Consider the following 27,069-nt stretch of genomic DNA (forward strand, 5'->3'; position numbering starts at 1 on the left):
TGGCTAGGAAGGGTCTGCCAAAATCAATGCCCACGTGGAGAAATACACGGATGTTGGAAATACGAGAAGATGGCAAGGTGTTCATAATTGGTTGTGTTGCAGTGGGCTGAACCTTGAAACATGAAATGCACTGATGAAGTCGCTGTTGGTCCAAGTTTCGAGCTCCCAATATCCAAAACTCCCGTTGGATCAAACTGTGTGTCGTTAAGGGGCCTGTATGTAAATAGGTGTAGTGGTAATGATCTTCAATCAAGGTGGATAAATGGCATTTTCTAGGTAACAGGATAGGGTGCTTAGCCTTTAACGAGACAGGAGCATTATGCAACCGGCCGCCCACCCTGAACACACCATGGGAATCCAAAAATGGTGCTAGAGGTCGAAGAGGTTTAGAGCATGGCACACCCTTACGAACCCTGTCAAGATCATTCTGAAAGTGGACCTTTTGAATGTGTCTGACCCAAAATAGGAGAGCTGCCTGAAGATCTACATTTGTCAGTGAGCCAGTACATACAGGCTTCTTTAGCCAACCAAGTTTAGCTCTCAACACCCAGGCTGTGACTCGTTTCAATCGTGACAGTGAGGAATACTTCTTCAGTGGTATAGCTGGATCCTCTGGTACTTGCTGCACCGTCAAACACGCCGGTTGGATTTTCTTAAGCTCTGTTGTATCTTCAACACTGACCATGGGTGCTTTTGTTGGCCAGTCAGCTTGTGGTTCTGTCAACCAAAGTGGGCCAGAAAACCTCAGTTGGTTGGTTACCAAGGCTTGTGGACTGACTCCCCTTGAAGCGAGATCGGCAGGATTGTTGTCGGATGAGACATGGAACCATATGTTTGGAGAAATCACTCCTTGAATTTCAGAAACTCTATTAGCCACAAATGTTTTCAATTTGTATGGGGGCATGCGGAGCCAGTTCAACACAACGATGGAGTCAGACCAAGCAAACATAGAACATGTACCAAGCGACTTTTGGTAGAGCTTGTGAACATACTGCCACAAGCGAGACAGTAGGAGAGCGGCACACAGTTCCAGTCTTGGAATGGACACTGTCATGAGTGGTGCAACCTTTGTTTTAGCAACTAGCAAATGAACAGTAACTGTGTTATCAGGTCCAATGCAGCGAACATAAATGACAGCAGCATAGGCAGTTAAGGAAGCATCACAGAATACATGAAGTTGAATGTTGGATGCAGAACTCACATGCAGACAACGAGAAATTTTAACTTGGGCAACACATGACAGGTCGGACATGTATCGCTGCCATCGTTCTGCTATATCGGCTGGGACTGGGTCATCCCATGATAACCCAGCTGTCCACAATTGCTGCAATGTCACCTTGGCCAGGATTATGACAGGGGCCAACCAGCCAGCAGGGTCATAGATGCGAGCAATAGCTGATAACATGTTTCGCTTTGTAGGAGGTCCATGTTTTGTAGGCATAGTGCCATTGTAGCTGAAGGAATCTGTCCTGGGACACCACTGAAGACCCAATATCTTCACGGAGGGACATACTCCATCACTGAAACTTCTGCTGGTGGAATCAGGCAAGTCTGAAACTTCAGTTAATAGGGATGGATGATTAGAAGCCCACTTGTGCAAGCTAAACCCCCCTTTCTTCAGTAAGGAAATCAATTCTTCTTTCAACTGAATTGCTTCTTGAAGTGTTGATGCACCAGTTACAATATCATCAATGTAAGTATTATGAGCAATAGCCTTAGCTGCCAATGGAAAGTTGTTACCTTCATCCGCTGCCAACTGTTGTAACACGCGGAGTGCCTGGTACCGAGATGATGTCACACCATATGTAACAGTGTTCAGTTGATAGATCTGAGGTGGGTCACTAGGAGTTGATCGCCATAAAATACACTGGTACGGTCTGTCGTCAGGGTGGATTAAAATCTGCCTATACATTTTTACGATATCAGTGGTCAGAACAATAGGGAATAGCATAAATCCCAGAATAACATCAAGGATATCCTTTTGCAACTTAGGGCCTGACAGGAGAGCATCATTGAGCGAATTACCTCCGATGGATTTGGCAGATGCATCAAACACAACTCGAACTTTTGTTGTGGTGCTAGCTTCTTTTATCACAGCATGATGAGGAATTACATACTTCGGGGTCACCAAATTGTTCTCATCATGATTTGATGACATACAAGTCATGTGTCCAAGTTCAACATAATCTTTCATGAAGGATCTATATTGATCTTGCAGGGCTAGGTCCTTTTGTAGTTTTGATTCAACTGTTTTAAGGCGAGACAAGGCATGTCTCTGAGACTCCCCTAATGGTATTAGCGGATTGCGAAAGGGGAGTCTAAGCATGTAGCGGCCGTCTGTAGTTTGAGTGTGCTGACGAAAAATATCTTCACATATCAAGTCTTCTGCAGAGATAGGGCACTTGTTAGGAACTTCTTCAATTTCCCAAAATTGTTTAAGAGTTGCATCCAGAGATGAGTCAGATGTTACAAGACAGGATGACAACTCAGTAGAACTGTTCTCGCAACCAGCACGCCCAGTGATGACCCATCCAAACAAGGAATGAAAAGCACTGGGGTTACCCGGTAAGCGAGATCCAGTCATCACTTCTGCCACGAGATCAGCTGCCAGCAACATGCCAATAGGTCCTGGTACTGCAAACCCTGGATCTGCAAGTGTGAGGCCTTGCAAATGATTCAACTGTGTAGTGAAAATGGGTACCGATGGATGTGCATGGGTAATGGTGGTTAGGATGATTGCGTCAATAATAAACAATACGTCATCTTGACCTACTGGCTTGATTTCACACACTGTTAGACTCTTATTGTTCGGAACCTGAGATTTACCAACTCCAGACACTGATACTGATGACTGCTGTCGTGGGAGACTCAAGCGCTTGAAACATGACTCAGTGATGAAAGAGGTCTGCGAAGCTCCATCTAATAATACTCGCACAGGCTGAAAGTTACCAGATGCATCACGCACATGCACGATAGCAGTTTTAAGGAGTATTGTGGTTGCTACCGGACTGGTAGTAGGTGGACTTACTTCTGTTGCACACATTGATACCTGCACATTAGATTCCGATGCGGTAGGTTCGTCACACTGTCGTTTCTGAACGTTGGTCTGGAAAGTGAAGTAGTGTATGATGCTTACGCTGACACTGCTGACATGAATACTTCGAATTGCACCTGCTACTGCTGTGATGTGGTCTCAAACAATTGAAACAGAGGGTATTGGTTTTCACCCATTCCACTCTCTCTGCAACAGATTTTGACAAAAATGTGTGACACGTCTGAATCCAGTGAGAACCATCACTAGGGACCCCAGAAAATGGTAAATAAAACTGGCTCATTTCGGTGTAAAAAAATGACAAAAGCGGTGCAAAAAATCGGTGTAAAAATAAGCAAGCGGTGCAAAAAATCTGTGTTAAAATAAGCAATCGGTAGGGACCCCAAAAAATGGTGAAAAAATTATGCCATTGGCGGTGTACAAAAAACCTCATAGCGGATAGGCACTACAAAGTAGCAGACTCTGCCTTACATCGGCCCACTTTGTCTGTCGTTTCATCACACAAGAATACAATCTGTTTGTCTTCTACAGCGTGCCTTACTGCTTCCTTATTTGCCTGGCTAATTTTTGGGACATAAGTTTCTCCAAGAGTGTTGTCTGATGGCAAATCCCCTGCACCTAAAATGTATACATAACTTACAATATACTTATAAATAGGTATCATTTATAAGGTTATTGCTGAAAATATTAATGGGCTAATTTACTCAAAACAATTCTAAGCCAAGCCAAACCTAACCTAACCTTTTCAAGATTACTGCTGGATTACAGAGTCAAACCATCAATCAATCAGTCAAAAATATCTTGCGACTATGTCGAAATCAAAGGAAAGTCGCAAAATTCGTTTAAAGTATCAAATTTACGGGTTATTTCATGAATTTCGCGCTTCACCATTTTTTGGGGTCTCTAACCATCACAAAACAAGCATTTCACTGTTAGTGGCGAGTTCACCGACACTAACGTTGAACGTGGAGTGTTGACACTCTTGTACCCACTTGTATCGCCTGTACGGGATTTGAAATTAGAAGGTTGAGACTTGGCGAACCCAGGTTGGGAATGAGGTGTTGTGACAAGGTTAACGTTGACTGTAGCTTGGGCTTTCTTTTCAAGGAACCTCAACAGTTCTTCATGGGTAGGTATGTCCTTGTCCAAGGTCATTTCAAAGGATTGTCTGGTAGAAGTATCCAACTTTTCCAACAAAATATTTAACAAGAGAAAACTCCACTGGCTTACTGGAAACTTGTGTGCACTCAGAGCATTTAATGACTCATTGACTGCACTAACAAATTTTAACAATGACTCGGGCGAACTTGAGTGAACAGTGGGCAAATGTAACAAACGTTGCACATAAGTGGTGGCAACGATGCGCACACTTCGATACCTTTTGTCCAACAAGGTCCATGCTGTGTCAAAAGTTTCATTAGTAAAACTAAGACCACTGACCATGTCACGAGGTTCACGGTTCACCCCTGAGACAGCCCAACAGATAGTGTAACTTTTGTATTGGGCTAAGACCTGGTGTCTGGTTAATAATGGACACAAATAATTCTGCAAATGTTGGCCACTCTACCCGATCGCCCGCGAAGGTAGGTAGTGGGATACTCGGCAATGTAGCTGGAGTAGTAATGTGGCCGTTGCACATGTTTGGAGCTGTATTATTTACCGTTGCTTTCGTTTGAAGACATTGATAGGTCTTGCGAAGTTGCCGAAATACAGCCTCATACGAGGTAAATTGTTGTTTTAACGCATCAACTGATGTTCCTTCGGGAGGACTAGCACACAATATTAAATAATTTGAAAAAGTTCAGTTTTAACTTCAGCGATTTCTTCGTAAATCAGCATGAAATCATCCCACTTCGTGTCATCTTGAATCGCTGCATCATATAATCCACTCGCTTCGTTTACCTTCGCCATGACATGGTTGAACATTAGATACTGCATGTTGTTGCTTGTGGTCGCCATGTTGGTTGGTTAGTTGTAACACTTTTAACGTGAATGTTTTATAGTTCTTTAAAAAAAATGATATTACCAAGAAGATGAAGCTTTATGTTTCATGTAGTAGGTCACTCGCGAATTCTATTTTTTATATATTTTTTAATTTTCACACACAATGGTTCAACATTACCTCTCGTTAAACGCGATGTCTTTGGAACTATCACGGACAAATGCGGCGACGAATTGTTTAATTTCCCGATCGCAAACACGAAACGTAACATATCCATGCCGGGAGGACCAAAAAATGTTAATACACTTAGATAATTGTTCACGAAAATCCGGTTACCAACGTCTACCTACACGCGCACACACGCGCCGCCATGTTTTCAACTGACCAGCATGCCACACGATAGTCTGTACCAATAAAAAAGGGACACCAACATTATAAAAAAAAACATAACTAAGGCGTGAACATGTTACTTTTAAACAAACTGGAGAATTAAATAAGATATTTTCATGTAATTTAACTTAAGTCTCTTAAAAATAACACTTGTTTTAGACTTCTCCAAAACACATTCCAAGCATAGTTTCGATGTTGTCCGCTTTTAATGCTGTACGCTTGTCTGTCATGATGTTGCTGTACTGGGAGAACGCTCTCTCACTATCAACGTTTGCTGCCGGTATCCACAGACACTTTATTGCACAACATGAGTATTCATGGAAATCATTTTTTAATGACAGCAGAATTGCAAGTACATCTACATGGCTGTCTTTCACATTAATTACAGCTTGTCTTGTTGTGGTGTATATTGATTATAATGACATCTTATTTTGACTAGTCGGTGCAGTAAAAAGCCTTCAACAAATTCATGCATCCAGTCTCTGATGCTAGGTTCCTGTAGTTTCTCAAGAGGAATATTTGCCTTCATAAATGCTGTTGTAGTCTTGAGTGCAAAATTATCCGCTGCATCTTTTCTTTTGTTAACAACCTGGAAACTGCTACCAATCGTTTGCTGAAGGATGGCCTTTTTTGCACTTGAAATTCTTTTATTATTGATATGCTTTTCACTTTTTATATGTTTTACTATAGTGTCTCTTCTTTCCCAACTCACACATGCATTACAGAACTTACTTTTTTTTAGCCCTTTAATTCCTATGTCGATTCAGGTTATGATATTCTAAATTCCCATTCCAATCCTTTGTCGAGTCTGGCTCTCTATTTCCTTGAATCTTACTACATAGTTCTGTGCAATGTGATTCAAGGAATACAAAGGATTGGAAAAGAAAATTAAAGATGACGAACCTGACTCAACATGGAGTTCAAAGGGTTTAAACACCTGAGAACTAAATAACAAAAACTTTTTAATAGTGTTGAATACAATTCCAAATCTGCTTTAACATTTTCTATCGTAAATTTTCTAAAAGAACTTCATTTTACATATTGTGCATTCATCCTTTGTTTAAAGTTGAATCACTGCTTATATTTTTTCCCCTAGACCCGCATCGAGGATGGAGAGGAGATAGAGATGCAGATAGAGAGCGAGGAGGAAGAGAACGAGGAGGAGGAAGAAGAAGAAGAAGAGGTGGTGGAGGAAGTTACAAAGCAGGAGGAGGAAAAACAGGCAAAGGAAGACAAGCCAGAGTCGGAGGACCGGCTGGACAAAGAGGCCAAGGACAACACACAGGTAGGTACTGCGTCAGAGGTGACAATTGTAATGATACTATCTTTGAGTCAACATTTTTAGCTGGGTGTCCACGTGGTCAACCTTGAATATTCAGGGATTTTAAATTAAATGTTAATACAAAGTTTAATCCTGCATCACTAACGAATTAACTGTGTCATGGTATGTTGTAGAGACCAAGCGAATCGGTGAAAGCTCTTTTTAATATTTGATTTGACTTCGCCAGGAAATTTGCTAATTGTTTTATTTGAAGTTTCAGTTGTGATGCAAAGCTTTGTGTCTGATGTGAAGCTTTGCATTTGTTGTAAAGATTTGAAAACATTAGAAGCCTTAGATTTGCTCATAAAAATATATACATATATATTTTTTTGTGTTAGTATATTTTGCTTGAGTAAAGCTGGTTACTTAAAAAATTAAAAGGTGGCAGGCACTCTGTTTGCCTTTATGAATGCTCAATATTAATGTTAGGCATGATTATTTTATAATTTTTATTGAATGATTTTATACATATGGTGCATTTCAAACATTAACCAATGATTGTTTTTACTTCAATCCTATATTAATAAAAAAAAGTGTAATACAGCTTCGCCGAGAATAATCACAATTAAATTCAACTTCGCGAATATTTTAAACATTAAATTTGATATTTGCTTTGCATAAAAAAACTAGTATTCACACAGGCCCAATATTGTATTTTTGTTTAGTCTTGTTGCTTGGCCAGTGTGCCAAGCATTCCTGGAAAAATAATTGTATTTTTTTTAAATTTCTCCATAACATAATTAAAGATTTGTTTGTATTAAAAACTTTTTACTTAATTTGTATGTATACATTTTGTGTGGTCACACAATTGTTGAATTTTGACCATCTCATCCCTTAGTTCATATTTAGTTATGTTGATTTATTTTGATGTCTGTCAAGTTTTATGTATTACCTAAGTTTGGCGCAGCATCAGCCATATTAGGTCCTACAACTTACCGGCACTTAAATTGTAAAAATAAACAAGTGAAATCATTAAAAATAGTAGGGTTCCCAACGACAGGGAAAACAGGGAAAATTCAGGGAAATTGAAATGGGTCAAAAACACAGGGAAATTTGTTGTGCGGCAATAACAGTGTGTGTGTGTGTGTGTGTGTGTGTGTATATATATTGATTAATACATGTATCACAAGCACATTTTTTCTTAAAAACAAAATTGGTAAGTTGGGGTGCGGGTTGTACATGTAAATCAAAGTAATAGATAAGCCAAGAGTCCCGGGAAAGTTTGGTTCACCATACAGCTGTGACGTGCCGAATTTCATGCTAGGCGGCCCCAGACCGTGCCGAGCTGCGCCAAGCCAGTTGTAGAAAATGGCGGCACCGTAGTTCGTATACGTTTGGCCGTTTGTGTCATAATTTTGAAGTATCCGGTACGCTGGAAACTTTTTGAAGATTGTTTAGTGAACGTATTTTCATTTATTTAGATGTATTTTTTCAAAAGTGCTGCAGCTGTGGTGGTGTTTTTGTATCACTGTGATTTGTGTAGTTGGTAGTATTATGGTTTCATGACGAGATTTTTGCCTATCAAACACAACAAAAACACAGCGAAAATAGTTACACATTGTGTTATTCTGAGTCAAGAGTTCTACAGAAGCAGTTAAATATATTTGAAATTTTTTAGTCAATTGTGAGAAGTGTTTTTTTTTTTTTCAGAAGAAATCAACGGTGGTCTTATTATTTTCTCATTAGTAATATAGGTTACGTTCACGTGTGTGTGCTAGCACAGTTTCCTTAGTTGTGCAATGAAAACACGGTGAAACTTGTGAGACTAAGCGATTCAGTATCAAATGTGTTTTGCTACTCTACATTAGGCCTAGGTCTATTCTTGATAGTCTGAGTGGATAATTGTGTGACATTCACGATGTCTAAATTCAATCCTGCTTGGCTAGATGGATCACTGTTTCCTGACTGGAAAAAGTGGCTACGTCGTGTTGAGGGTGATGACAATAGTGCAAAGTGTATTTTGTGTAAAAAGGTATTTTCTTTGAGTAGTATGGGTAGGCAGTCTGTGAAGAGCCATCAAAAAGGGAAATTTCACAAACAGTTGGTTACTGCGAGCAGTATTTCTGCATCTATGTCAGCATACTTAACAAAGCCTTTAAATCACCAAGAAACGAAGGGATCAGTTATTTCAAGTGTTTCCACAGCACCAAATTCTGAATTAGCATCCAGCACACCAGCATCCTGTTCATTGTTAACTGGATCATCATCATCATCATCATTCAGTGCTCTCAAAGAGGCATCTTCAGGTATGGTAAATAAAATACATGTTCAGGGAGACAGTAATGTCAGAAAGGCAGAACTATTGTGGGCATTACATGTTATGAAAAAAGACAGTTTTAATAGCCAACAAGGAATAAGCAATTTTTTTGCTAAAATGTTTCCAGATAGTTCCTTCCATTGCACAAGAAATGTAGCTTAGTACATAGTACCAAGACTGCATACTTAGTTACTTATGGACTTGCCCCATATTTTTTTCACAAACTTACAGATGAAATCAGATCCACAAAATACATTGTTGCTTGCTTTGATGAATCCTTCAATAAGGTATCAAAGCTACAACAAATGGACATAGCTGTACATATATGGGACGTCAACATAAATCATGTAATGACCAGATACTGGAATTCTTCATTTTTAGGCCATTCTACTGCTGATGATCTCTTAGAAGGGTTTCAACAGGGACTAAAGGATGTGGAACTATCCAAAATTGTACAAGTATCCATGGATGAGCCAAATGTCAATTGGTGTTCATGAAAAAATTGAAGGCAAAAACTAAGGTGTGCGAAGAAGATCCAGATATATTAGACCTGGGATCTTGTGGTCTCCATGTTGTTCATGGTGCCTTTCAAAAGGGTTTTAGAAAGACCGGGTGGGATGTTGTTCAATTTTTAAGGGCCATTTATTCTGTGTTCAAAGACTCACCTGCTCGACGATCAGACTTCAGACAAGTTACAAGTTGCAGTGTTCTTCCGATCAAATTTTGTGATTGTCGGTGGTTGGAAAATGTCCCAGTGTGTGAGAGAGCAATACAAATTTTTCCTCACTTGAAAAATTTTTTTAAGACCAGTAATTTACCTGCTACATTCTGTTGAGAAAGTGAAGGATTGTTTGAGGGATCCTTTGTTGTTAGCTAAGCTGAGTTTTTTCTTGACAATGGCTTCTTCACTTGAACCATTTTTAAAGAAGTTCCAAACATCGAACCAATGTTACCATTTCTGCATAAGGAATTGGAGGACTTGCTAAGAGAGTTGTCGGGACGTTTCATTAAGATGGAAATTTTGAAAGCCAAGACAACTGCATATCAGCTTTATAACGGTTCGTTATATACAAAAATAAACAGATGTTCAACGCCGATTGTAATTTTGTTGTTTTTATTTTTTTTTCAAATAGAATGTTGCACAGACGATTCCAAACACTTCCAAAAGAGGTTGCTCACTCATTCCACATACATCTGCCCGTCGAAAAATGCCCGCAGTTCGCGTGATGAGAATTAACGAAAAAAATAGCGTCCTTCAATAATGTTTTACTGCAAGTACACGAAATTAGTGCGGCCTCTAACATGACTGCACCCAGCGAAAACAAATTTCGCCACGAGCCAAAACGCCGACGAAGGTGGTCACAATTTCTAATTTGTTATTGTCCGAATGAAAATAAAAAAAAACTTAGGTTAACTTAATACTCGGCCTGGCTCTGACCACCAACGTTAAATTATCTCCTAGCAAATTACTTCATAATTTAGCGAGAAGCCACCGAACGCGACCTACTGGTGCAGCAATCGGCAGACAACTGGTGAAGTCTTGTCACACTCTCCTCCACGCAGGGAGGATAAGTCACATGACCTCACCGACCAATCACACGCACGCTTCATTCACGCTTACAGATACAAGCCAATCAGAGTACAAATTACAATACATGAAAAACCCTGTACACGCAGAACTCGGGGTTTCCCTTGATCTGTCTCTTTTCAATTTTACATCAAAATCGGGGACTCCCATTCTCGTTCTCTCTCCCACACCGTGAGACAGCAGTTATCACTCAGTTCCCATGCAGTGGGGGAATTCCCGTCTTTATCTCGGTTGGCGGGGAAGCACTGTTTCTTTTTCACTCACACTTACAGGCCTCTCATGCCTCTCTCTCCCTACACATCAGACACAGTCCCTTATTCTAGAATTATGCAACACGTTAATTAAAATTAAGAACAGCAATCATAATACAAATACTTGACAAAATTCAACTTATAGAGAAAAACCTGAAAAAGTAGGCCCAAACAGGTAAAAATCTAGTACAACGGCTCATTTGTGAATAATTACATAAAAAATAGTAATGATTAAAATGTCTGTTAAAATACAAAATACCTTCTTAAAACACATAGCACGTGCAAATAACATATATTAATAGCCATAACGTCTGATTATACTGTCTCATAACATACACAACACTCTAAAAACATTGACTTATTTATATTTACCTATACCAAAAGAAGTTTAAAAGAAAATTATTCATCTTCGAGGGCAGGGTTCTGCAACGCTACATAACCCCCCCAACTTTTCAATTAAATTAACACTACATTTAATTTAAAAGTTACAAAAGTGAAAAACTAATCTGTACAAAATAAATACAAAACATCCTGAGAAATAAATGCCTCCAGTTGGTACTACCCTTGTTTATATAGAAATTACATAATTTTGTTACTTAAAAATTATATTAACATCAATTCCTTTGTTAAAAAGCCAAAATTTCGAAAACATATCTCTTACTACAAGGTGTCAACAACTCTCCACAAATGGTTATCTCCCTCTCATTAGTGCCTGATACAAATTACTTTGAAACTGGTTTCTCTACAAGCTTCAAGTAGAAACCCCCTGGTCAATGAATAATCTTCAACAACAAAAAAATCTGAACAACTTACTTTCAGAGCCGTGGAAACCTCGACACCAGCTGCAATAACCTCCATAACTACTTTGACAGGAAAAATCTTCAACTCCAGGAATTACGTCTCCATGACTACCTTGACGACGATAAACACAAAAACTTCAACTTCTTCAAAAAAACCTCGACGACAACCTTGACGACGACAACAAATAATCTCAAAACAAATTATCTCCTTTAAAATCCCTTAAAAACCGCTGTTACTGTAATTCTCTGCTGCTCATGATAAACTCCTCAAATCTCATGGCACAACCACTTTAACCCACAAATCAACCAATATCTCCACTCTTCATATCTGCACTAACAAAAACTTGACACTATCGCTTCAAAACTGTTGACACAAAATTTTCCTATATTCCATCCAAAAAAACAACTTCTAAAATTTTAACTCTTCAAAATACCTGTGTCATAACTTCAACCACTGGACAACACTTATTTCAAAATTAGAAATAGTCTGCTCAACATTGATAACCCATGAACTACAATTTCTAATATAGATGCATCAACTTCATAAGACACAAACACCTAGTAAACTTTCCACAACAAAGACAACTCTAAAAAACATTAAATTAAGTATATAAAACTTTAAACTTTTTTATAACACACTACCTTATCACTCATCATATTCAAATTTTTTTTTTTTAAATGTTACACCTCATAGTATTTACACCAAATACACACAAATTTAATTCTGTTATCAACACTGCATTTCCTTTTTACCTTATTCACTTACATTTCTTAGTATCATTAATCATAATATAAAAAATACACAAAAACATCATTATCAACACATAAAAAATTATCCACAGTTCCTTTCCCTATCATTCCTAACTCCCGAGCTAGCCGAAAGGTAAGGGGCGCCCAACTACAACCCTTTTAGCTGCTAGTCAGCTCGGCTAACCTATTGCCAAATTACACAAAAAAAAATACCCAAAGTTATACCAACTTCCTCTTCTCATTTCTTCCTAACTCCTGAGCTAGCCGAAAGGTAAGGGGCGCCCAACTACAACCCTTTTAGCTGCTAGTCAGCTCGGCTAACCTATTACACATAACAAATACACACAGTCCTTCCAAATCTCTTTTCCTTCATTCCTAACTCCTGAGCTAGCCGAAAGGTAAGTGGCGCCCAATTACAACCCTTTTAGCTGCTAGTCAGCTCGGCCAACCTATTACACATAAACAATAACCACAATTCTTTTCCTCCAACCTCTTTCTCAATCATTCCTAACTCCTGAGCTAGCCGAAAGGTAAGGGACGCCCAACTACAACCCTTTTAGCTGCTAGTCAGCTCGGCTAACCTATTACCAAATTACACACAAAAAAATACACAAAGTTCTTCCAACTCCCTTCTCTGTCTTCCTTCCTAACTCCTGAGCTAGCCGAAAGGTAAGGGGCGCTCAATCACAACCCTTTTAGCTGCTAGTCAGCTCGGCTAACCTATTACACATAACAAATACACACAGTCCTTCCAAATCTCTTTTCCTTCATTCCTAACTCCTGAGCTAGCCGAAAGGTAAGTGGCGCCCAATTACAACCCTTTTAGCTGCTAGTCAGCTCGGCCAACCTATTACACATAACAAATACCTATCCACAGCTTTTCCTCCCGACTTCTTTCTCCGTCATTCCTAACTCCCGAGCTAGCCGAAAGGTAAGGGGCGCTCAATTACAACCCTTTTAGCTGCTAGTCAGCTCGGCTAACCTATTTACAAAATTGACAACAAAAAATTGTACAAAGCTATACACAGCACTTGTCATTACACAATAAACTTTAAGCTCTACATATCTTACTGAATTTTCCATAAATAACAAGTTGACAATTCCATAGTCATGGCATGACAAACACTTCATTAAGATATAGTCGTACGTTTCTATTCTTCAAAAACAAATTACATGAACAAATGCCTTTCCTTAGGTTTCAAACAATATCTCCCCTTTCAGCAACAACACATATATAAACATAGATGAGGGGTGGGAGCGACCAAGGAGAAGGGACACACCCTTGCAACAAAAAAAACATCGGACTCCATGCCGGAAACATATTTAAAATTAACCTCCTGGCCCCCCAGCTGCCTCACAAACCACATTACACAAAAAAACATCTGCTGCTTATTTAGGACAATACAAAAAATTCACCTAAACTCTGGCCATCATGAACACACAACTGCTTCTGTAGCTTCAAAACTCGACAACTGTTATTCATTAACGTATAGCGTTACATTTCATACCTTTAATATAGGATGTTGTCACCCTGTCATTCAATCCAAAACATTTACCATTACCAATATGTGTAGCATTTTAATTTAAAATATTTAACCATTTCAAAATTATATCATTTTCCGACAACACAACTCAATAAATTTTAGTTAACATCTTCCCATGACACAACATTAAACAAACAAACCATTACTCAAGTGCAATGCAATTCTCACAATGTAAAGCATTTCTTTACATAATATCTAGTAACTGTCTACTCAAAAAGAATTTATACCATTATTATTATTGTTTCAAAACAGAAAATATTCACATTAACTTTGATGTATTTATCTTCCTTCTCTTTAAAATCTTGTAAAAATTTGCTGTCATAAATTTTATTTGTGCATTCCTATATTATACTATAACTATTATTCAAAAAATACAAATACTCTACAAAATACAAAACATTATGAAAAAGTATACAATTTAAAAAATAAAAATTCTGAAAAACATTAAAAAAATGGCAAAAATTGCAAAAAAATCTAAAAAACATCAAACACAACAAAACTAGTCTTGACTACACCCCTACATCTTGGCAGTGGGCCATACAAGTCCAAACACATTGTTTCCAGATTTTGCATCACTCCTTTACATTTACCATGTCTGTCTTCTGCCTTTGAACAGAACAAAAAACTGTTTACTATCTCGGCTATAGTTCTGTACACATGTTTCCACACAAAAAACCTCTGACCATGTTGCACAGTTTTTCTCACATGGATCAGTGCGAAAATTTTAGTTTGTAACCTATTCGGTACACACAACCCACATCTTGGTACATTACTGCTTACACTTGGAAAAAATCTCCCTTTTAATTAACATTTCTCCGCAATCTGCAAAATTCAATGCACTGATTACTTCCTCAGCAAATGCATCCTTAAGTATATCTGAGAACGTTTTGCATTTCAATTTCTACTTCTTTCATCTGTTTACACAAAATCCTGTTCACATGTCCATTAACTCTTAATTTACAAAATGTTTCCTCTGCATTATTGGAACATTCCCTTTTTACTTCATCATGAAACAATTCAAATGTGTTTTCCATGCTTATTTTTTCATTTACATCATGCCCAACAAATTCAATATTTTCTTTTGCCACTAATACTTTCATTTCACAAGTTTCTAAATTAGTTTGTTCCCCTTCCACTTGCATCGCTGCCATATTAATTGCACACTCATCTACTTTGTTTGTACATGTAGCTACCTGTTTATTTATTTTAAAGTCATCAAGTTTGTTCTCCACCCTGCCAAATTCCTGTCGCAACTGTGTAGCTATTTCGCTCCTAAACTTAGCAATCTCTTGTGAATTTCCCTCTATTTTGTGAGTTACCTGATCTATTTTGTTGTTGATTTCGTTTTGTCCCTGAACAAGTTCATTCTGTCCCTGTTTCATTTCCTGTTTTAATTCCTGTTTTAACTCCTGTTGTCCCTGTCTCATTTCCTGTTTTAACTCCTGTTGACATGTAAAACCCTGTTCAATTTTTTGTGTCATTCCTTGCATCATTTCCATTAATTTCTGTAGCATATCTGACCCCCCCCCCCCCCCCTTCTCATAACCTCAACTGGGCTACTAATCGTCATAATGAAATATACAAATTACAAAAATTTTTCCACAAATCTTATTCTAATGCTCACAACAAAAGAAAAACAATGTAAACAATCAATTTAGTTCCATTTTTTTGACTTGCTATTTTCGGTGATTCGTCCCGCGTAGTCCCGCGAAGTGACGATCTCGATGTCTGGCAATGATGTCCTGAAGTCCCTCGTTGAGACAGGCCAGAAGTCTCATGGTGCCTTGGGTCGCTCTGTCCCTCGACGTACCGCTTTCCGCCGTTTCTCTGGAACACTTCACTCGTTGCAACCGTAGACTATCGTCGCGGAGAAAAGCTGCCTTCGCCGCACAGCTGTGCCGATAGTTCTGGGAACACGTCGCCGTTTTCTTCTGAACTGTTTCATATTAATCGTAAATTTTCGTTATTTCAGGTTCTCATTGTCACAAACAGTTTTAAGAATGTTTATATATTCTCCTTCGCTGCCGAAAAGTCCGTTTTAATCTCAGGGTCGTGCCCAAATTCAAGCCGTGCGGCCGGGCGCCAAATATAACGGTTCGTTATATACAAAAATAAACTGATGTTCAACGCCGATTGTAATTTTGTTGTTTTTATTTTTTTTTCAAATAGAATGTTGCACAGACGATTCCAAACACTTCCAAAAGAGGTTGCTCACTCATTCCACATACATCTGCCCGTCGAAAAATGCCCGCAGTTCGCGTGATGAGAATTAACGAAAAAAATAGCGTCCTTCAATAATGTTTTACTGCAAGTACACAAAATTAGTGCGGCCTCAAACATGACCGCACCCAGCGAAAACAAATTTCGCCACGAGCCAAAACGCCGACGAAGGTGGTCACAATTTCTAATTTGTTATTGTCCGAATGAAAATAAAAAAAAACTTAGGTTAACTTAATACTCGGCCTGGCTCTGACCACCAACGTTAAATTATCTCCTAGCAAATTACTTCATAATTTAGCGAGAAGCCACCGAACGCGACCTACTGGTGCAGCAATCGGCAGACAACTGGTGAAGTCTTGTCACACTCTCCTCCACGCAGGGAGGATAAGTCACATGACCTCACCGACCAATCACACGCACGCTTCATTCACGCTTACAGATACAAGCCAATCAGAGTACAAATTACAATACATGAAAAACCCTGTACACGCAGAACTCTGGGTTTCCCTTGATCTGTCTCTTTTCAATTTTACATCAAAATCGGGGACTCCCATTCTCGTTCTCTCTCCCACACCGTGAGACAGCAGTTATCACTCAGTTCCCATGCAGTGGGGGAATTCCCGTCTTTATCTCGGTTGGCGGGGAAGCACTGTTTCTTTTTCACTCACACTTACAGGCCTCTCATGCCTCTCTCTCCCTACACATCAGACACAGTCCCTTATTCTAGAATTATGCAACACGTTAATTAAAATTAAGAACAGCAATCATAATACAAATACTTGACAAAATTCAACTTATAGAGAAAAACCTGAAAAAGTAGGCCCAAACAGGTAAAAATCTAGTACAACGGCTCATTTGTGAATAATTACATAAAAAATAGTAATGATTAAAATGTCTGTTAAAATACAAAATACCTTCTTAAAACACATAGCACGTGCAAATAACATATATTAATAGCCATAACGTCTGATTATACTGTCTCATAACATACACAACACTCTAAAAACATTGACTTATTTATATTTACCTATACCAAAAGAAGTTTAAAAGAAAATTATTTATCTTGGAGATCATGGTTCTGCAACGCTACAGCTTATTAGTATTAATTTGGACGATGTAAGTCTGGGACTTCCACTCTAAAAGTTGAAAATTGTATTTGCTGCAAAGAATGAGTTAGGTGTGGTTGATGTAAAAGAACTTCAGAAAAAAAGGTTCCTAACAGAATGCAAAACATGCATGGTTCAGATTGCCAAGAAACATGTTGAACGTAGCCCAATAAAATACAAAATGGTTAAAGCTGCTTCTTTTTTGGACCCTAGAAAAATGTTGGACAAACAGGAAGAGTGTAGGACAAGCATGGATACATGTTTGCAAATTCTTATGTCTGCCAAGCACCTAACTGCTCTTCAATCTGATAGAGCTAGTGTTCAGTTTACCAAATTTGTTACTAATATCAATTCTGACAAACTTGCATCATTTCATGTACACAATAACAGATTGTACACTTTTTTTGAGTGGAGAAGAACAGTTTAAAGATATATGGCTTGCAGTGAAAATTATATTAATTCTCTCACATGGTAATGCTTTTGTGGAATCTGGATTCTCCATCAATAAGGAGATGCATGTTGAAAATCTCCATGTGGAATCTTTGATTGGCCTGCGACGATTTGGGATGGAGTTAGTAATGCTGGTGGTGAAAATTGTATTCAAATAGATCAGGAAATTATAAAATATGCCAGAGGAGCAGCTTCAAGGTACATATGTGCCCTGGAGCAAAAACGTCAAAATGAAGAAGAGGACAAGAAGTTCGACAGATATTGTAAGGAAGAAAAAAAATGCAAGACTGTAGAAATTCAAGAGCTGCCAAATAAAAAACTGGAAATAGAGAAACAAAAAGAGCATTTAGAGATGAAAATTAATATAATTAAGAAAAATATGTAATGGGCTTAAAGAATAACCAGTACATATTTGTAATATTTTGTGAATGTACATTGAATATGCAAGATACCTAAATATTTTTTTCCTATGCAGCAAAAGTGATATAACATTAGGCCTATGTATGTCTAAATGTTCACAGCAATTTAGCAGGTAATTAAATAGCTGATAATACCTTTATGTTAGTAGCATAGGCATGCCTGTATATTATGTAAAATTGTTCTTATTGTGATTAGTTTATTGCATTATTTTTTTTAATTTAGCACAAGGAAAATATATTATAGGACAGGGAAAACAGGGAAAACTAAGGGAAATTTACTGAAACAAGTTGGTGGTAACCCTGAATAGCAGTGCAGGTTTTCAGATGCGTTAATTTTCTCTGCTCGCAGGTACAAGACATGGAGGAGGAGTCGTCAAGCGAGGACGAAGATGACAAAGCCACACCCTCTGCAGCCAAGAAGCCACTGCCCCCGCTCCCACCCCCGCGCACCAAAGAGATCCCTCAACCGCCCCCGGTGCCACCGTCCCCCGACAAGGTCATAGTCAAGAAGGGATACGACCCTAAACAAGGTACGGGGCACGTTATCTTAGTGCTGAGAGGAGTGGAGAGGCACCGAACTTGCATTTCGGAGGTCACTGGTTCAAATCCCAGTTCAGCCGTCAGGAAAATTGCACTACTTGTTTGTAGAAATTGTACTACAGTGGAACCCAGCAATTACGTTCCCGCGAATAGCGTTTTCCCGTCAATTAAACTTTTTTTTTTGCTCGTCTCGCCATTTGTCCTATGTTTACAATACATTACATTCTCGCTAATCACACGGTAAAATCAAATGCCTTCCCGTGATATACACCGTTGTTGTCATCAAATAAAGCACTGGTTGTTACGTGTTGCCAACCGCAACTGTAGTAAGAATACATATTCCATTTCGGTACTATTGATTCCTCGAACAGAGCATCGTTCCGTTACGTACATGCATGTTGTGCACTACGTCGCAAATGGAAATTCGGGTGCTTTTATTGCTACAAAATTTTTTTCGTTCTTCAGATCGTTCCATATAGTAAAAGGAACATGTCCACGTAGCACATACATGTACAGTTTCTCGCTCCTTGGCAAATGTTGGCAACACTACTGCGAACCGCTGTGCTCGTGTGTTGGTTTGGTACCAGTGATTCTGGGCTTTATTTGTTTACCTTGACGTAAATTTTGGCGCTTTATTAACATGTTCTACAGATAATTTATTCACGTTTGTGATTAAATTTTCGCAATATTCGTGCAATGGCGAGTGGTCGTGAAAGAAACGCTTTAACAGTTGAGCAAAAATGTAATATTTTGAGGCAGTTTGACAACCACGTTGGATCGCGTGTGGCCTTAGCCAAGGCATTGGATATTCCCGTGTCTACATTAAACACAATTGTTCGTAATCGAACATCCATATAAAATGCCGCAGAACAAAGTGGACCAATGGCAAAAAAAATCAAAACTGTAAAGGTGTCCAAATACCAAGAACTGGACGGCTTAGTTAAGAAGTGGTTTGATGCTACACGGGCAGCAAAAATTCCAGTGGACGGCAGGTTTATTCGCGAGAAAGCAACGCAGATTGCGGATCGCTTAGGCATTGAGTTTACCCTCTCAAATGGTTTGGATGGATCTGTTCAAAAAGAAATATAATTTTGTGTACCATACTGTTTGCGGTGAAAGCAAAAGTGTTGATCTGGAAACAGTTGAACACTGGATAAACACTTTGCCAGATGTGTTGAAGGGTTATCACCCTAAGGACATATTAAATGCTGATGAGACTGGTCAAGTTGTTAAATGTTAGGCCTATAACATATTTTTACTTAAGTTTTGAGATTGCCATTAACTACTCAAGTTAATTGCAAACAAAAATTATACCTACCAGTATAGTTATTGTTGTAAAACTTTATTACAGCAAGCGTTGACTTGAATTATACATATCTTTATTAAGTTTTTAGTAAAATTTTACTTTTCCCTCAATTACACTTTCCCCCGAATAACACCATTTTCAGTGTTCCCCTTGAAAAGTGTAGGGGTTCCACTGTATTGTTTTTGTTCCAGGGTACTGTTATTTAGAATATCCTGTTTAGTTGGTATGATACCATGATTTTGATATTCAATACTTCTACTGTCTTATGCTCGATACTACTACGACATTTATTATGTATGAAAGACAAGATTTTATGGTGAATATTGATAGAACCATAATAACATTGACTAGAATTTAATAAATCATTTAACACAAAAATGTCATTAGAATAGTGAAATTAGTATTTTAACAAGCCTGAACTGACATTACAACAAATGTAATTTTAGTATATTAAATTCAATTAATTTAGCATGAAGTTTGTAGTCAAATGTATTGACCAAATATATACGAAAAATTAAATTAGATTTTGTTTGATCTTTAAATTCATATTTATTTTACTGACTTTGGTATTTTTTTCAAACAAAAAAATGCTTTGCCATTTGTTTAAAGTAATTATTTCCTAGATATGCTATTACAATTAATTTTATTTACAAAAAGAAATTAGTTCATGTATTGCAGTCAAAATTACTTTCTTTTGGATAAATAAGTTCATCCGCCCTCCATGTTAATGCTGTTTGATTTATGTGGTTTTAAAGTGATAACACCAATAGATTAGAACATGACTTAAAGTAGCACTGTCATAAATTAAAAGTATTGCTCCTTTTCTTTTACTTAAATATTTCTGTGCCCGCATTTGTAACATTTAAAACGTTATGCAGCAAATTAATGACAGATCAAAACAACCATACATAGCTTATCATTGTATTAATAGTTGTTCATTAACTTTATTACTTATTTACTTGAGGCCATTAAAAATGGGGACAATAATTGATAATACACAAAAACATCACAGATGCTCATATATGCCCAGCCATGTTAATATTACATCGTCTGACAAGTCAGCAGCAGCTGTGGTGAGAAAGGCCATAAGCTTTCAGGGTAATTCCAACTTGTACCTACCAGGATGCGGTATGGTAAGTCATGTGGTTAGTGATTCAAGTGTTACAGTGAAATTCCGTTACAACGTACTTCAGAATAACGTATCTTTCAGTTCAACGTATGATTTTAAATTCCCGCTCAAAACACCAATGTAAACAATGTAAAAATATTTCACTTTAACGTTAAAAACGTATCCTACCTTTCAATACAACGACCATTATTTTCCAGTTATCAGGACAATTTTACATGATAGTTACTGATTTTGCACAGGGGGTTCTTTAATATAAATTTACATTACGATTAATTTTTATCACTTTCAAGAATCGTTAACAAGTATAAAACGTAAACAAACATTGTATCAACGATTCATAGAATCATAGTACAGTATAACGCGCCATTCGTCCTCCCCCATGGATCACGTACTTAGTGCACGAGACGATCTAAACAATCGATTGCTGTCTCGTCCCTCTTCAAGACAATTGTTTTTAGCTGCGCCATCTATTGGTTATTTATAGAGCACGTTTTAAAAGTTTCAATTGCCGCAGACACAAACGTTAAATAAATATTATATATTAAATTATGTACAAAATAGAAAATCCAATAATGTTAATTTATGCGGGTTAATTTTTGAACTGTTCGGTGTCACAACATGGCCGACACACTTTAATTGTTTTGCCATGAAGGTCGGAATGTTGCCGGGCATAGCCATGCTCTCGACGCACGCTACTAGTGCGGAGCTATGGTTATCTATGGATGAGAGGTTTGTTTACGTTTAACGTGGCACGAGGAAAACAATATTGTTGATCGAATATTTTAATCAGGATGGATGGCCAAAAAGATAAAAAGAAACGCAAGCAGTTTACTTTGAAGGAAAATGTGGAAATTTTAAAAGAAGTTGACTAAGGCAGGAAAAATGCAGATGTGGCACGGTCGTTTGGTTTGGTGCCCACTCCACTGTCAACAATAATAAAAGATCGCGAAAAAATTATTATACTGTATGAACAGTCATCTTTATCTGCTGGTCGCAAGAGACTTTGCCTAGGAGATGACGAGGGAATTCTATCCCAATAAATGTTCATATCTGCAAAATAGTTTAACCCATTTGTCATTTTGTGTTCGACAGATATAAATTTTGTATATGTAGGCCTAGAATTTAGGCTACTGTATTAAGTTCAGTAATTTTTTTTAAAATTATTATTGTTTTACAAATATTTGCTTCCAAGCTAATGTAACATTTGATCCCCTACTACTTTATTTTTAAAAATTCAACAATACTACGTTTTAAAGGTAACGTTCAGAATAAAGTACTTTCATTACTAAGTATAAAAGTTGAGTCTTTATTGATGTACTTTATAACGAGATTTTACTGTAGTGGTGGGCACAACAAATATGATAACATACACAGGTAAACAGTAAATAACAACACAGGATAAGACATACCGTAAGACAGCATGAGGACAATTATAATGGATAAAATAAAACATGTAGCACAGACTAGACACTGTAACTCAATAGGACAGGACAGAACACAAAACAACAAAAATCATCAGAACATTAACCATTATTGGTAAGCAACAGAATTATAAGGTTGGATATTTGATTAATTAGACAAAGGTAATTATTGTAAATAATTAAATTATCTATTAATATTTTTGTAATTATTTTAGCTAGTATATCAATTTTATCAAGATTATTATAGCTAGAGATTAATCTAAAAATTAAATCATTCTTCATATAAAATTTACACAAAGTAGATGTTTCGACCACATATTTACTAACTATTAATAGTTTTATTCTAATGCCAATTTTTTTTTAAAACAGATTTCTGTGTTAATGTTTAATGTAAAAATGAGTTACTAATAATAGTTGCAATCCAATAAAAGAGAATTTTTTCATCTACGTAGTACATATATTTTGATACAAATACATGTTGAATAAATTACATTCAATGAATTTAATATTTTAAAATATTTGATTATTATGATTTGAATTAAGATTTGATTGAAAAGAATGATTACTTTCATGATTTTAGTTGCATTTCATTGCTTTGTGGTGTATTAACTTGCATTTTGGTGTGAAACGGTGTATTGACATGCTTTTTGGTGTTATGTATTTCGGTTTTATCGTAATTCACAGTATAATCTTGTCCCTAATAATAACGTTCGATGTTCCAGCATGGTCGTATTACCAATGTACTGGATTAAAGAACTTTTACTGTATTATATAACGTTTGTGGTGGTGGTGGTGGCAGCGGTGAGGTCGAGCAAGCCGCCCGCCTCCGACGAGCTGCTCATCTCGCCCATCACCGGGGAGAAGATCCCAGCCAGCAAGGTGCAGGAGCACATGCGCATCGGGCTGCTGGACCCACGCTGGGTGGAGGTGCGTGACCGCCAGATCCAGGACAAGATGAACCAGGAGTCCGTCTACGCCCCAGGTCAGTGCCCTCGCAGACACTACGTACAACATTATATCCATTATAAGATGGCAACATGACATTGATCATAACACAGCATTGATTATAAGGTGACATTGATTACATTACATCAATTTTAAAATATTTATAAGATGACATTAATTCTTGGACAATAATTGATTATAACACAACATTGATCATTAGATGACCTTGATTAAAATGTGACATAGATTCTAAGATGACATTAATTAAAAAACATCATTAATTTAACTGTCATGTAGGTAATTTGGTACTTTTAGACTTTTCGTTCTGTTGTGTACGGAATTATTTTATCTAGTGTTGGGCCGATTCCTAAAATATACCGATTCCGATTCCATTTTCGATTCTTAAATTAAAGGGTCTATTCTTCGAATCCGATTCCTTAATTTTTATCTGGCAATGTTCAACAGAGTAATATACTCAGAAAAAATAAAGGTTGTTTATGATTTTAAAAATGTAATTGCGTTGTTTAGGGTGTCTACCAGATCTAGTAAATGAAATTCTCTGATTTTTCCAGGTTTTCCAGGTCTAAAACTGAACTTTTCCAGGTTTTCTGTAACACAATTACGACATTCCACAAAACTGAAAAAACTGCATAACAGTACATTGACGGGTTTCAAAGTATTTCAACTCGCTTAAATTATTTTAAAAAAAATACCTTCTTCCAGACGTGGCCAAAGTGACTCAATTGATGGCAAATAAAACATGCTGCTACAAATATTTCACACACTTACTTTTGAAAAACATAAGTTAAAGGAAGTCAATTTCGCAGTGACTCAACTTTTGCGTCTATTGCACTTGCTTCAGAACGAGCCAAATCCAACACTCGAGCCTTCTTCAACTGCAATGCCATGATCTCCTCTTCAACTCTTCTTTTTCTACCTTCTTCTTGTCTGTAGCTTCCTTTTCTTTTTGTTTTGTTTGCAGGGCTTCCTTACGCCTACAACTAGCATTTCTTACATACTGTAACATGGACTTGGTGATATCAACATGCTCTACACCTCCAGAACGTTGAACAAAGTCGTACATCTGTCTTAGTGCGATCAGTATTTCTTCCTGCAAGTTTTCAGTCAGCAAATTAGAATTCATTGAAAATCCTCTTTCCAATGATGCATTTCCATTGGAAAGTACCAACATCATCCTCACAAACTTTAGAAGGCCGGTTTTCGCAGCTACTGTATGTGCCTTAAGAATGAGCATCCACAAGTGATCAAAGCACCAGTCTTCTCGAGAAAAAGACGAGAACAGTGCTTCAGAATCTTGCGAGGAACATACCAACTGATATGATCACTCAATGTCATCAGCTTCTTGTCCTTATAGCCACTTGTTTTGAAGACAAAATTCTAAACTGTAATTCACACGCTGTTTCCTCACACCCGAATTTAAAGCCACAGACAGACATAAGCAGGAAATTCCCTTGGTAAGTTTGTACTTCAGGGGACTTTTGTCTTGAAGTTTTTTTACCATAACCTTTAGACAAGTCCTAACATCATTTTTTAGTAACAGGACAGACTTTACTGGTACTTTCTCTTTCTTGATGGCATGGCATACTGCATAACCCAACTTGATATTGTTAGGAGTCAATAGATTTTCCTGGTTATCTACATCCAATCGAGATACATTGCGTTTCTCTCTAAAGCTCTTCAGTACCTCAGGTTTCAAAAACTTTCCTGCCAAAGCTAATAAAATGTCTACCAGTGAATCATAGAGAAAAGGTGCCATGGGTGCTTCACTTTGGAACATTGTGAGAAAATATTCCAGCTCTGATGCCAAAGAGTAGAAGAATGTCAATTTTACTTCTAGAAGATTATCTTCAAGAGCACTTTTCACTACACTGAAAGACACAGATGAAATAGAAACTTCACTAACAAATTTCTTTAGGTGGGGTAACGTTTTCATGGCACGCTCAGCAACTGCAGTATTCCATCTGATTGCACAAAATTTCTTGGAAAAAAGCTCTGATCCAGTTATTCTAATGTAATCTGCCCTCCTTGCAGGTACATACATAAACAAATAGTAACTGTGCCTGAAAAAACTAACAACGTCCAATTATATAGCAGAAATTCCAGTTTTGAAAGCACCATGGACCGTATGAAGCCCACAGCTACCAATTTCTAGCAACGATGGCGAATCTTCACCAAAAGTGTCTGTGATATGTATTCTCAAAGCTAACAAAAATGCCCAGTTTACGTTGAGGGCATCCATAGATACTTAAAATTAAATGCACCTGTCGGTATAATCCGAACGTGGGAAGCACATGCTGCAGTACAGACCAGCTTGAACCAGTTTGTATCACGTGATTTAACGTCACTTCCAAATCCGATGGTTAGAGACCCCGAAAAATGGTGAAGCGCGAAATTCACGAAATAACGCGAAAATTTGATACTTTAAACGAATTTTGCGACTTTCCTTTGATTTTGACATAGTCGTGAAATTCACGAATTTTCGCGCGAAGTTCACGAATTTTCGCGCGAAATTCACGCTTATTCGCACAAAATAATGTCCTTATGTCGTAAGTTCTATTTATTTAAGCCATCATAAACATAGGCGTGAAATAAACATAGACTGAAAGACTAGTGCCGTGATATTATCTTCGTTTTGACACGTTACTGAAATCCACGTATTTTTATTACTCTGTTTACAAGCAGTAAATATTGCCATCACAAATGAAAACATAATGTAAAAATTGTCAACAATCGATATGTGCGCACTACCAACATAACAAATTGACTCCACAGTTTTCGTGTTTTGAATAATGGTCGTTTCTGCCGCAAGGCGCACTGGTGTCGATTTTTCTAACCTAATTTAATCGCATCGAGCTAAGATGGCAGTCATTTTTGCGTGCACATTTCTATGAGTGTTTACAACTACCGTCCACATTTTGTAAGTTTTGTGATACAATTGAATTTGTGGCTAAGATGCCGAAAACTTCGACAATGTTTGATCGCGAAAGAGAGATAATATAGGATGATTTTATATTTTTGATCAGCGGGACAAAATTATGATGTGCAAGTTCTGCAACGTGCGGGTTGATTGTACACGCAAAGACACGTGCAAAAATCATGTGGCAAATTACAAAACAAAAAAGACAATTATTTTGTCAAGCATTCTACCGTGTCTAAACAAATCTCGATAGGCGACAGCGTGAATAAAGCAAACAAGCTTGAAAGTGCAGAAAACTAGAATTTTTTTTCTGATTTTGTTAATATGATGCTGTAAGTTAACATTCCTTTGGAAAAAGCTGATCATCCAGCTATGAGGGAATGGTGTAACACCCATGTTGAAGGTTAGCCTTATTTATTTAGAAATGTTTTCCCCCTCTAATAAAAGTTCATAAGCGTATGTAGGCCTACAATATTATCGATTAACTTACCTTTACTTCAAATAAATATGCAAGTACCTCAGATTACAAACACATAAATAGGATGGATTGCATTGTGAAATGGTGAGCACACCACAATATATTTTTGACTGATTGATTGATGGTTTGACTCTGTAATCCAGCAGTACCTAATCTAGAAAAGGTTAGGTTAGGTTTGGCTAAGAATTGTTTTGAATAATTAGCCCATTAATATTTTTCAGC

At 37.5% G+C, this 27,069-nt stretch overlaps 1 protein-coding gene across 1 annotated transcript in view; it reads left to right on the top strand.

Annotated features, from left to right (window-relative positions):
• LOC134527684 (splicing factor 3A subunit 1) overlaps positions 1–27,069 on the top strand; it is a 150,527-nt gene that overhangs the window by 51,801 nt on the left and 71,657 nt on the right. Inside the window, exons 7-9 of the mRNA XM_063360589.1 lie at positions 6,481–6,669; positions 18,440–18,620; positions 23,286–23,468. Coding sequence (XP_063216659.1) covers positions 6,481–6,669; positions 18,440–18,620; positions 23,286–23,468 — 553 coding nt within the window. The remainder of the gene's footprint in view (positions 1–6,480; positions 6,670–18,439; positions 18,621–23,285; positions 23,469–27,069) is intronic.

This window comes from Bacillus rossius, chromosome 1 (genome assembly GCF_032445375.1).
Source record: "Bacillus rossius redtenbacheri isolate Brsri chromosome 1, Brsri_v3, whole genome shotgun sequence".
Taxonomy (NCBI): Eukaryota; Metazoa; Arthropoda; class Insecta; order Phasmatodea; family Bacillidae; genus Bacillus; species Bacillus rossius.